Source organism: Sorghum bicolor, chromosome 8, assembly GCF_000003195.3.
Source record: "Sorghum bicolor cultivar BTx623 chromosome 8, Sorghum_bicolor_NCBIv3, whole genome shotgun sequence".
Lineage (NCBI taxonomy): Eukaryota > Viridiplantae > Streptophyta > Magnoliopsida > Poales > Poaceae > Sorghum > Sorghum bicolor.
Genome location: NC_012877.2, coordinates 16,681,827 through 16,697,045, shown reverse-complemented (window position 1 = coordinate 16,697,045; position 15,219 = coordinate 16,681,827). Strand labels below are relative to the sequence as shown.

At 40.2% G+C, this 15,219-nt stretch overlaps 1 protein-coding gene across 2 annotated transcripts; it reads left to right on the top strand.

The window, feature by feature from the left end:
- LOC8061201 (protein ROS1) lies at positions 481-13,811 on the top strand. 2 transcript variants are annotated; one of them, XM_021446630.1, is made up of 18 exons: positions 481-855; positions 1,222-3,942; positions 4,372-4,462; positions 4,557-5,997; positions 6,129-6,208; positions 6,578-6,662; positions 6,746-6,837; positions 6,927-6,995; positions 7,070-7,106; positions 7,203-7,285; positions 8,308-8,754; positions 8,859-8,895; positions 8,979-9,036; positions 9,100-9,239; positions 9,337-9,402; positions 9,502-9,616; positions 10,101-10,139; positions 13,210-13,811. In XM_021446630.1, exons 2-18 carry the CDS (start codon positions 1,314-1,316, stop codon positions 13,335-13,337), a joined length of 5,637 nt encoding a protein of 1,878 aa, XP_021302305.1. In that variant the 5' UTR covers positions 481-855; positions 1,222-1,313; the 3' UTR covers positions 13,338-13,811. The 2 variants fall into 2 exon arrangements, with proteins under 2 accessions (XP_021302305.1, XP_021302306.1); XM_021446631.1 differs by lacking the exon at positions 481-855 and having other exon boundaries at positions 3,812-3,942; positions 4,540-5,997.

The following is a 15,219-nucleotide window of genomic DNA, read 5'->3' as shown; positions in this document are numbered from 1 at the left end:
CGTGCTAGTATATAAGGCGTAACCACTTTTTTCTCATGTCCTATAATGTAAGGCATACTCTCTCACAAACATAAATACAGTATTACTAGTGCTGTGAGAGAGAATTAAATACGTTCTTGGTCTTTGAATCAAAGGTGGTTACGTCTTATATACCGAGATGGAGTGAGTATAAGAGAAAAACACTGTTGGCCAGCTTATATAACACAAGTGAACTAAGCTAAGCTCCACCCGTGGAACATTTATGCGTGCAACAGTGGTCGGTGGCCGTAGACTAATGGTCCCACGTGCAAGAGATCAGGACAAAATATGCAACTACTAAACTACCATTAAGCACTAATAATGACTCTTTATTATCGTTCATATTTTCAACTCTTGTAATATATTTCTTACAGCCCCCCAGTCCGAACGAAAGGACTGAGATCCAGTGCAGTTGTTATTGCTACTGCAACTTATGCACTCGAGCGTTTTCAGCCTTCCGAAGACCATCCAACGGCCCAAGCGAACCAAGCAATACTTCTTCCACGTGGATCGTGGTAGGCAGCAGCACCGTCGGTCGTCGGTCGGACCCTCGAGGAGCAACCCCGCCGCCGTCCGCCGTCCGCCCCTCGCCGGGCGACCCCGCCGCCGTCCGCCTCTCGCCGAGCAACCCCGCCGCCGTACTCCCTCTCGCCGACCGAGCCCGCCGCCGTCCGCCTCTCGCCGAGCGACCCCGCCGCCGTCCCTTCCTCGCGGAGCGACCCCGCCGCCGCCCGTCCGTCCCCAGCAAGGCGTCGCCCTCTCTCACCTCGACGCGCCTCTCAAAGTTCGGAGCCGCCTCCCACTCTGCCTCCCCCTCCCCGCCTCCAGTGCCGACGGGTGAGTCTCGCGTCCAACCAAGATTCTCTCCCGTCCTCTGTCCCCGTTTTTCCCATTTCTGGTGATCCGTCCGGCATGCGTGCTGTTATTGATAGATCTGGTGTGCCTCTCTGTGTTCGTCACGTAGACCCTTTTGTTCCCATGTTCGAATGTACGTGTCGAGATTTCATATGAAGAATGTCTTGACTAGATGCTTGCTGTCGTAGCTTAAACAAAATTCAAGAACCATCGATATTATTTAGAGTCTCTTGCATTGATGTTTCAAGTTGTAACGAGTGAACTGACTCGCTGTACTGTTTTTTTATAATATAAACTGTGACCTTTTGAATATTACGTGACTGTATTGTGTCTTCATGACTCTCACAGGTGAAGTCGGCTGATATGATGCACCTCATTTGGATAACAATTTGACTGGCACCATAAGTTACAGAAATATACAGGAGGGTCTAGGGCAAAGGATGCATGTACCTCATGGTATCAATCTGTGTTTCGCAACTTCTTCCGTGCCCTTTCAGGTGGAATCTTCCATTGAGCTGGGTACCAGAGAAGTCAACCCCCCTGTGACATCTGAAAAGTTATCTGCTAACTCACAAGCTGTTAATAATGCTGGAGCAGTTGAAGGTACTGACACAAATGGAAAATTGGTTCAAAAACCTAAGAGGAAAAAACATAGGCCAAAGGTCATTAAAGAAGGACAATCAGCAAAGTTGCAGAAGCCTAAAACTCCAAAGCCTCCCAAGGAAAATGGGAATCAGCCTAGTGGAAAGAGAAATTATGTCAGGAGGAAGGGACTTAGCACACCAGCCGAACAAATTCCATCAGGAGGTGCTGATACACACACTAGAGCTAAACCAGGAGTAGCCCAAAGATGTTTGGACTTTGATGTGAAGGACCAGCATGGACATTTGGATCTGGTATTGCAAACACAGGAAACGGAGATACATACTTGTCCTGGGGACACACAGCCATCATTATCTGGAGTTGAAAGAAGTAATGTCAATGTATCATGCCAGTGGGGTGGTACAAGAAGTTCTATTAGTTCAGTTGACCCAATAGTTGATATACAAGAATTACAGGCAGAATGCATTCCTAAAATAGTCAATTTTGATCTGAACAATTCTATAGCAAGTCAGATGCCAACCAATTATTCTAGTCTAATGGACAGCTCTGGACAATTTGGTTTAAGAGAAAAAATTCAAACAAATGAGTTACTGGATTCTAATTCTAGTCTGCCAGTTAGATGTGTCTCTCATCTCACCAGCTCGGTAGATCATATGCGACACCCATCAGCCAATTCTGACCAATACATAAGCACATCTCAAGATTGTACAGAAAAATCACCAAAACATTATCAGATGCTTAATAGTTATAGAATTCCAGAAAATATGACAGCAGCTTCTCAGTATACTGAAAGGGTGTCAGTGGGGGGCAATTTCAATCCTGAAGCTTGTATAGCCGAAGGCGCAATAATCAAACAAATGGCCCAATGCTATAGACTTCCAGAAATTCCATTTGTACCTCCCAAGAATAATGAAAGGGATATGATGAATGGAAATCTGAATGAGTTTTCTGTGGAGAATGATTACTTGAAGTTTTCTACCAATAGTAACTACCAAACTGGAGCAGATTTTTGTTTTCATGATTTTCCAGGATATTCAGATGTTCATGCAATGGGTAAAAAAAGAGAACACAATGCTATCAGTGGTCATCAGATTTCTTTTGGCGTCGACTTTATTAACTCAAATAGAACAAGGAAGTTCTATAGTGATGACCCCCTTTCGACTAGCTCTCAAACATCTTATTATCCTGAAGCATGCAAAAGGATGAGACCAGAGGATCATACCAATAACCTCAGCAGAACTACGGGAATGCTTTCTTCCTCATCAGCATTTTCTGATGGTTCGATCACAAAGAAAGTTTCAGCTATGAACCCTGGAATTGGTACCTTGGCTGACATACAAAGGTTGATGGCCCTTGAGAAATCACAAGCTTCACAACAAATGATTAACTTTGTTACGTCACAAAACAATATGATCCATGAACGTACTGGACTTGCTCTGCAAAATATTGCTGACGAAGGATTGATTGCTTTACCTAATAAACAGTTCCGAAGCTTCACTGCGCAGAACGTACCATTGCCTGGCAGTACTGTGAACCAATTGGGAGAAAGTAATATCCTGAGGAACGGAGTGCATCAAATTCAACCTTGGGAAATTACATCTAGGCCACATCACTCTAGCGACAATTTTGCTTTACCAAATAAATGGTCTGGATACTTAACAACAGGGAACACACAGTTATCGAGTGGCACAGTGAATCCATCCACAGACAACTATATTCAGAGTAATGGTATTCATCAACATCAATGCTTAGAAAACGTTGTGGCTAAGGTGCCAGTCTTGTCTGAAACACAGAATACTTCCAGTCAAGAGGGCCATAACCACTGCACTGCTGCTACTACTGATGTGCATATCAGAATTACAAGTGATGAAGTTGTTAGATCCCTTACCCAACGAGCAAGCCAACCAACCACAAATGGGAACTACAATCTTAACTCTTCTAGAGTAAATGCAGAAGCAAACTTCACTGAGAAGCCAAGAAAAAGGGGCCGCCCAAGAAAAGTAGTAAACTCCAATGGTATTACTTATGCTTCTGAACCTTCCACTCGAATTACTCCTAGAATGTCAACTGTGGAGTCAAAGAGTTCTGACCAAGATAAGGAGATTCATGGAGGTGTCATTCCTCATAGTAGTGATCCTTTAGATGGCATAATTCAAAAGATTAAGCTCTTAAGCATAAACGGACCAGACAAGGTTGTGGCAGAGGTACCCAAAAATGCTCTTGTTCCTTATCAAGGTGAATTTGGTGCACTGGTTGCATTTAAGGGGAAGACAAAGAAAAGCCGTTCTCGGGCCAAAGTGAACATCGATCCGGTCACCACTATGATGTGGAACTTATTAATGGGGCCAGATATGGGTGATGGTGCTGAAGGGTTGGACAAGGATAAAGAGAAGTGGCTTGACGAAGAAAGAAGAGTGTTCAGAGGACGGGTTGATTCATTCATTGCTCGTATGCATCTAGTTCAGGGTATGGAAACCCTTTCAATTTTATATTTCTAGTATTCCTTTTCTATATATATTCTGTACTCATTATCTCAGGTTCTTGTTTCCATCAGTCAGGCCTTTTTAATCGTTGATCTATATTTCGAAAATATTCAGATTGGTAACATGAAAAAAATCATATTAACTTTGCACTAAATAGACAAATAGTAAGCTTGTATGGTTATAGAAATTTGATAGCCACAGTTGCATTTTGGAGACTTGAAGAACAGAAACCATGTAGTCTGTGATAAAGGGTCATACCTGAGTAAACAGTGATTCACAATGTAACATGGGACACTGTAATAATTCATAAGATGTGGATCTTCTTTGCATAGTGTGTGTGAGATGACAGAGGACATGTGTTTTTGTTTTCACAACAAAAGTTAACTTTTTATATAATCTTATTTGTTTACAGGGGACAGGCGTTTCTCTCGATGGAAAGGATCAGTTGTGGACTCAGTTGTGGGTGTATTTCTTACCCAGAATGTTTCAGATCATCTTTCTAGGTGAAATATATACTTCTAGCCTAATTGAAGTAAGAATATGTTGTGCAATTTAGCATATATATATACACCAATTTTAGTCCTTTTCTTTTTTCAGTTCTGCTTTCATGGGGGTTGCTGCCAAATTTCCTGCTAAGACAGAGGTCCCTGAAAAACCTGTGGCTGAGATGTGTCATACCCCTGAACAGAAGCATAGTTGTTCTGGACTGTTTGGTGATTCTATCAAATTGCAGGGCAAGATATCCATTGAAGAGATAAGTGACGTTAGATCATTAATTACTACAGAAGATAATGAAGAAAGTAATAGTAACGAATTGATCGGAAGCTCTGCCGGGTATGGAGTAAACCGTGCAACTGGAGGATGCCATGTCTCTTATAGGAAATCACTAACTGGATCCCACGGAAATGGGCTATCAGGACCTGTTTTTCCATCTACCGGCTTTTCAAGTGTGATAGAAACTGAAGATGGATCATCGGAGGATGTTTTTTCTTCTCAAAATTCTGCTGTTTCTTCCCAGAATTCCCCAGATTACCTCTATCGTAGAATCGATCCAATAGGTTCTAGTTCGTTGCAAAATTTCACCGAAGAGGGCTGTATCATGAGAAATATATCCAGTGGGACTGGCAGCTCAACCGACTACACAGCATTTCTGCCAATTCAAGATCCAAAAGGCATGCTCGGATTATCAGAATTTTATGGACTTAATCCGCTTCCAGTTTCAGATGTGAACAAGGGAGTGTTGCTTGATCTAAACAGATCATATCAGCCATTGCATACTTCTATGCCCTATGTTCAGAATAGCGAGTCTGATTTCACAGGTGTGTCATGTTTCAGCCATATGGATAAATCATTCCGCACCGGCCCTGATAGAGTGAATCTTTCCAGTGTCACACAATCTGAGGCTAGTCTTTACCCTACTGATCCTTTGCAACAAGGCGACTTTGCACCAGTAATTAAACAAAACTTCCAACCATTACATAGTTCAGACAAAGTACCATTTTTCAAGGAGCACTCGTCCTGTGGAAATGATGTTTTGAGGAACAAAACTGAAGCTTCTTTTGTGGAACCACTTGTGTATTCAAATCGTCAAGAGGTGTACACTAACTCAACAGAGCAAATAGGTGCTGAACAATTTCAATCAGGATGTGGCCAACAGGACAATGATGCCAGAGTTCAGACAGCATCACATGAAAGGCATCAATCTTCAACCTTGTGTGAAAACCAGAACTCTCATTCAGAGGTCTTGCAAGGAGTTGCTTCAGGCTCAACACAGAATTTCATTGGTACTCAAAAGGGGCTGTCAGAAGCTCAACAAAATGGATCAAAAGCTAAGAAGGTACGGGGCCCACCTAAAAAGAAAACTTATGACTGGGACAGTTTACGAAAAGAAGTGCTTTCTAATGGTGGGGATAAACAAAGAAGTCATGATGCAAGGGATACTGTTGACTGGGAGGCAGTTAGGCAAGCAGAAGTGCGGGAAATATCTGAAACTATCAGAGAGAGAGGAATGAATAACATGCTAGCAGAACGGATAAAGGTAAATCTAGTAGAAGAAAACTCTCCAAAAAGTTCTAATTGTTCAAGCATGCACCCATATTTTGATTTGATATTTATTTGCACTACAATATTAGCTTGAACCAATTTAAAGTTTTGACCACCTTTGCACAGGAGTTCCTTGACCGATTGGTGACAGACCATGGAAGCATTGATCTTGAATGGCTAAGAGATGTTCAACCGGACAAAGCAAAGTAAAGTCTAGTGGAATACACTGAGAAGATTATAAGAATTACCGAGTTCCTAATCTTATAAGACCCTTTGTAGCACTCATATGAATTTATGATGCTACTGCATGTTTCACACGACCAAACCTGAAGAGTCCAACAAGTAATATTGATTAAAAATAATGAAAAAAGGACATTGATTCAGGCTTCAGTAAATTTGTCATCAATGCAATCTTTAGCTGGTCTTGTCAAAGTATTAACTACAAATTGGACAGTGAAAACAAAAAAACTTCATGCGCATCACACCTTTGTAATCATATCAGTAGCTCAATATTTCATTTAAGGTGTCATTGCTGTTTTTTAATGTGCCATGCACATTTCTTCTGATTATTCCAGGGACTTCCTTCTAAGCATTAGAGGGCTTGGACTCAAAAGTGTTGAGTGCGTTCGCCTCTTGACCCTACATCATATGGCTTTTCCAGTATGTTCTTTGTTGCTCAACTTCCTAAAGTTTTTTTTTCAAGTATATTCCTTATTCTGAAGCTCTGTATGTTGATTCCCTAGGTGGACACAAATGTTGGTCGGATATGTGTGAGGCTTGGATGGGTGCCACTTCAACCACTGCCAGAGTCTCTTCAGTTGCACCTATTGGAAATGTATGTATCGTTATTCTCTACAGTTCTTTATATGTACATGATCACCCAGAGTGCATATGTGGCATAAGTCTGATATTGTACTGCTGAAGGTATCCCATGCTGGAGCAAATACAGAAGTACCTTTGGCCTAGACTATGCAAGCTAGATCAACGTACATTGTAAGATTAGTTCAATCAATACTTTTAATACTATATTTAGCTGGCTAGATTCAATGATGCCTTCCAATGTGCAGGTATGAGCTTCACTACCAAATGATTACTTTTGGAAAGGTGATACATGAAGCAAAATAAAAATAAAAAATAAAATGATCTAACAATGCCTGGTTTACTATGAACTGACTTACCTTTTCTCTATGGTCCACTTAGGTTTTCTGCACAAAAAGTAAGCCTAATTGCAATTCATGTCCAATGAGAGTTGAATGTAAGCACTTTGCTAGTGCATTCGCAAGGTAATTCCAGGAAATGCAAGATCCTTGTTATTCAGCTAATGGACTTGCTGAATTATGTTATTTAGACTCTACATATATGTAGGGTACTGTTCATTAGTTGTTGCATTGAACTATATGTGTAGTTACGAGAGAATATCTGGTGTTCCCAATCCCACCTCTTTAGGTGTTCCTGTGCTCCCCTGAATAAAACTTACATCTAAAAGTGCATGAAAGTTTACAACAATAATAAATCATCCATATTCACGCAAAAGTTTTGACTTGAACAGATAGTATTTGTGAAAAGAGAAATCAGGATGTCAATTGATGCAGGTGCAACTGTGAACTGTGCATGTGTGGTCTGCAACCTGCCTTAGTTGACATGCTGATTCGTCTTTTGTTTCTCCTTGCACAAATTTTTGTTTAAGCTCAAATTTTGCATGAGTATAGATATTGCATGATTTATGTACCCATATTTTTGTTCAATATTTCTATGCACTTTTAGATGTAATTCTTACTGCAGGAGCATGGGAGCACTTAAAGTAGGGCTGGATATTCTCTCATGTATTTATCAACACCGTGAATGTCATGATATTGACATTCCAGATAATCTTTTAGCTATCAAGAAAGTTATTTCATTGTTATTATAGACAAATCTCCTAGTTTACGAAAGAGAGTGAGCTTCCTTTCAGGGAAAAGTCATTTGCTCTGTTTTTGCAGTTGCTAAAATTCACTTCATATCCAGAATGTCTTGTAGCTATGGAACCATAGTTGTGACATTGCCAGCGACCCTTAGTTCACTCCAGTTTGAGCTTTGATTAATGTTATAATTGACTTTAGTGAAAAAACTAAAAAAGTTACTGGTTTGTTGCATTTAGTGAAAAACAAAGAAGTCGTTAGCTTGCTTGTTGCATTTTCTGTGCTTTGAAATGTCCATTCTACTAACTGGAATACTGTTCTTTTTTATGTCAATTTCAAAATTTTGCGTGCTGCAATTTAATACTGCACATTGAGAGACATTTGGTAACACTCTTTTATGAATACAGTGCTAGGCTTGCTCTTCCTGCACCCGAAGAAAAACGTTTGGCTACATCGGAAGATCCAAATGTTGCAGAGTTTTGTCACCCAATATACATAAATTCAGGGACCGTTGGCCAACTTGAGTGGACTGCAAATTATCCTAAGCATGCTGTTTCTGATAACCATCAGCCAATCATTGAGGAACCACTGAGCCCAGAACCTGAACCTGAAAATGTAGAGGCAAAGGAGGGTGCAATAGAGGATTTCTTTTGTGAAGACCCTGATGAAATTCCTACCATTAATCTTAATATTGAGGAGTTTACACAAAACTTGAAGAACTATATGCAAGCAAACAATGTTGAGATTGAATATGCTGATATGTCAAAGGCATTGGTTGCCATCACTCCTGATGCTGCTTCCATTCCAACTCCAAAGCTCAAGAATGTCAGTCGTCTGAGGACAGAACACCAAGTGTATGACATTGGCCTTGACAAAATTTGATTTCCTTTGCACTATCTGTATCACTGATGAGGTCCACACCTATCTTTTTAACCTGTTTACTTTGATGTGCTTGCAGTTATGAACTGCCGGATTCACACCCTCTTCTTGAAGGAGTAAGTTCCCAGTAGATATCAACTAAACACTGCTTTTGTGTTGAATATTCATCCCAAATTTAGGTTTGTCTGTATCTTTGCAGTTCGAACAGAGAGAACCAGATGATCCCTGTCCATATCTTCTTTCCATATGGACCCCAGGCAAGATCATTTGCTTGAGCCCTTTGTTCGTCTAAATTCCTCTAATGTTCAAGAATTGAACAGGTGAAACTGCACAATCAACCGATGCACCGAAGACATTCTGTGATTCAGGGGAGACTGGTAGACTATGTGGAAGTTCAACATGCTTTAGTTGCAACAGCATACGAGAAACGCAGGCTCAGAAAGTCAGAGGAACACTTTTGGCAAGTTTCCTTTGAGTTTTTTTTTTAATTTTTGTGTGTTGGGTATTATATATATCTATGAACTAAAAGTGCTCATTGTTTGGTCAAATTTAAGCAGATACCATGCCGAACAGCAATGAGAGGAAGCTTCCCACTTAATGGGACATATTTTCAAGTTAATGAGGTGAACATTAGTTATCATATGTAATAATTTTTGCTATACAGTAAAAGAAATGACTCGTGGCCCATCAGATTTATCAGTGGTACAAGTGTCATTATGCAGGTATTTGCTGACCATTACTCAAGCCAAAATCCAATTGATGTCCCACGAAGTTGGATATGGGACCTCCCAAGACGAACTGTTTACTTTGGAACCTCAGTTCCTACAATATTTAGAGGTAGTTTTTTTTTCCTCAAACATGCACGAGGGCTGCACCTTTGTATTAAAGAGAGGAGAAACTGGTGCCTTACAAGCAACCACTCTGACCACCTAGGAGAACAGGAGGATTGCGGTACAGAATAGGAAAAAAAACACGTGGGATAGAAAAATAGCGATCCGACCAAACAGCTGATTAAACAAGCCCCCACTACAACCTAGTTCTTGAAGCTTACGGGCTCCAGCAAGTTCCCAAAAGCTTCAGCATAAAACTTTTGCTCCTCCAGATGATAACCAAGAGTTTGACCTTTGCATAAACATTTTACTTTTTCCCGAAGTTTGTTCCTTAGTGCTGGCTATGAGATTCTGTAACATTGAACATATAGCTTGAAAATGGAAGACAGAACCCAGCAATAACCAAGGTTCATGGTCATGATTAAACCATCATCTGAGTACACCTCTGACGTTTACCGAGCTCTAACTATGTTACATGTTTTTGCTGGCAGGTTTAACGACTGAAGAGATACAACAATGCTTTTGGAGAGGTACCCATTTTATCTTCTTACTTTTATGATGTATGCTTACAATGAACAAATCTAGAGTTGAGTCCCACAAATATACTATTGCTTACAAGAATCCTGGTACCAACACCATTTGGTCCCCGTACGAGTGAGGAGCCTGTTGGGGACCCAACTTATGTTTTATCTCTATAATATAATGAAACGCAGCTCTCCTGCGTTTTCCCAAAAAAAAAAACTATGAGAATGGTATTAATGTTGAACATCTGGCATCATAGGACCACTAATAACGTTATTAAATCATCAAGTCAAGTCCCCACTAATAGCTGGCACCATTTTTCTCAATGTTCAACAAGGCGAGATTTCGCGGTCACCTAGGCATGACTAGGCACTGCACGGAGGGTACCACCTCGCCTAGGGGTGTAGGCAGACGTTGGGCGGCGGAGGAGGAAGGGAGCAGCGAGCGGAGGTCACCAGTGGGGTAGGAGCAGCATGCGGCAGGCGGAGATCGCCAGTGGGGGAGGAGGAGGGGTGGGCGGCAGGCGCATGCATGTGCAGGCGGCACGCCGACCAGAGAAGGCCGAGAGAGAGAGAGAGAGATGTGCGGGAGAGGATCCAGTGGCGGCGGTGGCTTTGCGGCATCGGGACTGCAGGAGAGACCGAGCAGAGGAGAAAGAAGGTTGGAAACGTGGGCTTTGGGCCGTTTTCAGAGGAGAAAGAAGGGATGGCTAGGGGACTTGGGCTTTGGGCAGTTTTCTGTTGTAAGGGCCTTTCTCTTTAGTGAAGTCCACTTATCTCCTGTTTTCTTTTTCTTTTTTTCAACATATATATGTGTGTATTAGCCACCGCCTAGAAAACGCTTAGGTGGCGGCGGGTCTCCTAGAAACCGCCTAGCACATAGAAAAACATTGATTTTTCTAAAATATAAAGATACATAGTTCTCCTGCGTGTTCGATAAAAAAAAACTACTGGCCCAGCTGTTTGACTTGGTAGACTAGTACATCTAGTCTTAACAAGTTATTGATTAGGCAGCAAGTCTATTAGTATGGTGGCGATCTTAATGCATACATGAGCACACACTCTTGCATCTAGTTGACCGCCCCCATGGCCCTAACTTCCGGCAACAATCACCATTGTCTTTTTGGTGTCTTAACATGGAACTACGGAAGGTTTAGTTGTTTTTTTTTGTTTATTCATCTTTTCTCCAATCATACCAAGCATCAATTGTTAACTATTTCCTTCGTAGCACAATCATTGCTAACCATTGCTTTTTCTTGATGTGTATAAACCTACTGAAGGTAGTTATTCTCATTTTCGACTTATTTATTCCTTTTCTCAATTAATTTGTTTGATTTGTTGCATGAGTTTGGAAAGACTGAGAGTTTGGTCACGATAAATAATAATGATTACCGAATATCATTCAGTAATTACCTCTTTGACCTCTTCCCATTGCTGTCTTAGTTTGTGGGGACAGTAATGGCCACAACAGCTCGAATTGTATGGCGTCTTTGGAGCTAGCCGGGGAAAGGTAAGGGGTAAAAGTAAGAGGAGTGAATGGCTGATCTCCATTAGTGGAGGTTGGAAGCTAAGATCATCTGCTCCAGTTCCCCAATAATCTATCCCCAAATATATATGTATTGGGGTAGCCCAATAATAATTTTATGAATATTGGGGGAGTTGCTACAGAATGTATCTCCCCCCAATACCCATATGAAAGGTGGGTCTCACAGGTGTGTGGTAGAAAAGTTGATTGAAAAATGGTAGTTGGGGTGGCCTTCATGCTATTGTGTGTGTTGGGGGGGGATACAACTCCCTCTCTATTTGAGGGGAGATGAGAGAAATATTTGTTGGCCAGGTAACACAAGTAAATTCTGGATCTAGGAATAGATGGCAGCAATAACCATGGCTGCCTTAGCTGCTAGGCATAAAGCTAAGATAAGAGCTGAGTACAGCTTTAACGGAAAGATAAGCTAGATAACAAGATAACTAGAGAGAAGCACTAGGCTTAACTCTCAATATTGATGGCCACCAAAAAAAAAGGAGCTAGGGAACTGCTGGAGCAAGAAAAAAAACATAGTTATCCCCAATATGGCAGTTTCATGGGGATAGGGTACTGCTGGAGATGCTTTGAATATGTAGATGAGTTTATCATCACAACTGAGTGGTAGGATGGTGCCTGCTTCCTGAGGGTGGGGAGCCGACTATTGTGTGACCCAAGCTTGCACGTCATAGGGAAGGTAAATTTACATAATATATGGGCCAATAGGTTGCCCTCTATTGTGACCCACTGACAGCAAATGGATAGAACTGACAGATAAGGGCAAAAATTTGTGAGGGGATGCCACTAATGAAAATGAGCACTTTTAATGCAAGATCAAGGTATAGGAAACAACCGGCTGCATATGGGACCCACAAATAATGCAACTACCTTTACTTTTTTTTGGTTATAAGGGAATAACTGAATCAATGAATGTTCTACTGGTCAGCTGAACTCTCCACTGTAAAATGTGTCAGTTTACATTAATTTTGGTCCACTCCCAAATCAATCTGGGATGCTTATTGTTTTTTCCATTTTCTTAGTGCTGGTACGGCTTTCTCAATGTAAAACTATGAAAATATTATAATATATGACAAAGAATATGCAAAAAAAAAGGAAGAACATGCTAGTTTTGGTCATTCCCAAATAAATCTGAGATGCTTATTGTTTTTTCCATTTTCTTAGTGCTGGAATATTATAATATATGACAAGGAAATATGCAAAAAAAAAGGAAGAACATGCTAGTTTTGGGGTCCTTTTTTTTTATTTTTTTTTTATTTTTTTACTTCGGTGTCCTGGGAGCACAATGATTGTTACTCTAGCAAACACTTTGTCTGTGTCTTGCAGTTTCAACTGAGTTAAGATTTCTATGCTCAGTTTGAGAAACCATACATTTTGTACAATTGCATTCATGATTCATGCATATACTGTATTCTATCTTTTGTGTAAAACTTGCCGGCCCTAGAGCAATTGTGCAAGCTTAATGTTTAGCAACTACAAACTTTATTTTATCAATTATAACTTGCTTATACGTAGTTGCTTTCTGTCCTGAAATTTCAGGATTTGTTTGTGTGAGGGGCTTTGATAGGACGGTGAGGGCACCAAGGCCCCTTTATGCAAGGTTGCATTTTCCTGCCAGCAAGGTTGTTAGAGGCAGAAAGCCTGGAGCAGCAAGAGAGGAAGAATAATAGTACATTGAAGAAATATAGAGGAGCTAACCAGAGGGCGGATAGCCTGAAATGAGATGCTGACCCAATAAGTCGCTGAATCACCACCAAGTTCTAACCCAAATGACTTGCATCTGTAATGAATGGCAATACCTTGAAAACCTATGATTGATATGTTTTGAGGCGACATGACCTGTTGTTAAATTAGATTCATCTTTGGTAACAGCCTAGCTGTTCTTGTTGAGTCGCATATTCTTTACTCTGAAATTCAATATAGCAAATGGAAAAAAAAAATAGTGCATAGTCTAGCTGTTCTAATTGTACCAGAGTCGAATCAATTGTTGTACAACAGGAAGATGGACCTATCTGTACAATGTTCATACATATTCTTTGATCATGGTATAAACAATGTAAGTCTCATCAGGCGCTATTTGATTGTTTCAAAACAAAGGAAAAGCCTTTGCAATTCATGCTGTTCATAGACTATTTTCTTTTCCCCCTTTTATTTTGAGATGGAAAATTAACTTGTTTTTTACTTGTAGGGATCTGACAGTGAATATATCAAAATAATGTGGAATCATTTCTTTCTCTTCCTTTTTAGACTTATGCTTGTGAAGGGGCTGTTAATGTTAGGGGAAAAATGTACTTGTGGATGGAATTCTCTTAGCACCCCAAAATGTCATTAGGTTTGCAATGAAGAGGAGTTGAGGTACTCCCTCACATTCTAAATTATAGGTAAAATTAGCTACAGGACACTAAAAGTGAAGTTCTAAATTATAGGCAAAGTTGGCTATAGAAAGTGAAGTCACTTTGCTAGCAAACACTAAGAAATAGTCAGCTTTAGGGGCTTGTTTAGTTCCAGGCTGTAAAGTTTTTGTGTGTTATATTACACTAGCATATGCACGTGCGTTGCTACGGGAGTAAAATTTTAATGCAGCAATGATATAAAAAATTATGCTGAGTCAAAATATATAGACAAACATACTATTCTGATCCACTTGCAAATAAAAAAGCTCAATTTCTAAGAAAAATCATCAATTCGTCATATGTATTCACCAATATGTACTCTTTTTTTGAATTTTTCTTGGCACACAGTTTAACATCAGTTCATCGAATAGGAAACTGTTTTCTTTTAAATTGGAAAAGGAACATCTCATCATTCGACATGCATAAGGCTATACGAGGTAGAAAAATCCTCTTTCCAGCTATAATTGGTATGCCTTTCATCAGATATTATTGGTACGCCTTTCATGGTTAGTTCATTTGCACAAACTGATGGTGACTATAATCGAAAGATTCCAACTATACATATGGTTCTACTAGATAGCACATATGTTTATATATCATGGATTTCAGTTTTCAGTATTTAAGATAATTCAAATTTCTTATGTTTTCTTGTAATCTTAATTGAATCTATAGCCGTAATATTTGTAAGATAAGGGTGTCTGACAAGTTAGTGACGGATAATCTAATGAAATGGAAAAGGCTAGAAGAAGATCATTAGATTGTTGACAATGTTGTGCGGAAATAGTAAAGGTAAGTATGCCATGTTGGTTATGTATTATTTGGATAGTATTTATTAAGGTGCTCTTGTCTATGAAAAACTAATGTCACTGGCATTATTCTTTTTAAATTGGATTAGAGAGGCGACTCGAGACTACGGAATTTAGTAGGATTCATTTTGAGCCGAAGATTGCAGCTGCGCATGAAGCCAAGAGAAGGTAATTATAACCTATTTATTGGAGTTATATTATTGTTTCGTTTATATTGTTGACTAATTACTTGTTAATTGTTTCTATAGGATTAATGGAGAACCAGAGATCCATTCACCTGATCGCTGCAGGTTTGGCCGCCGCTGTTGCCATTCCTAGAAGCTGCTGCAACCTGCATACTAATGCCTTCT

What these genes read in the sequence shown, in the direction of transcription:
- LOC8061201 (XM_021446630.1), top strand. Translation starts at nt 1,314, where the DNA reads ATGCATGTACCTCATGGTATCAATCTGTGTTTCGCAACTTCTTCCGTG. An exon ending in GTTTCAGATCATCTTTCTAG is followed by an intron (nt 4,463 to 4,556) that starts GTGAAATATATA and finishes TTCTTTTTTCAG; the next exon opens with TTCTGCTTTCATGGGGGTTG. An exon ending in ACAACAATGCTTTTGGAGAG is followed by an intron (nt 10,140 to 13,209) that starts GTACCCATTTTA and finishes CTGAAATTTCAG; the next exon opens with GATTTGTTTGTGTGAGGGGC.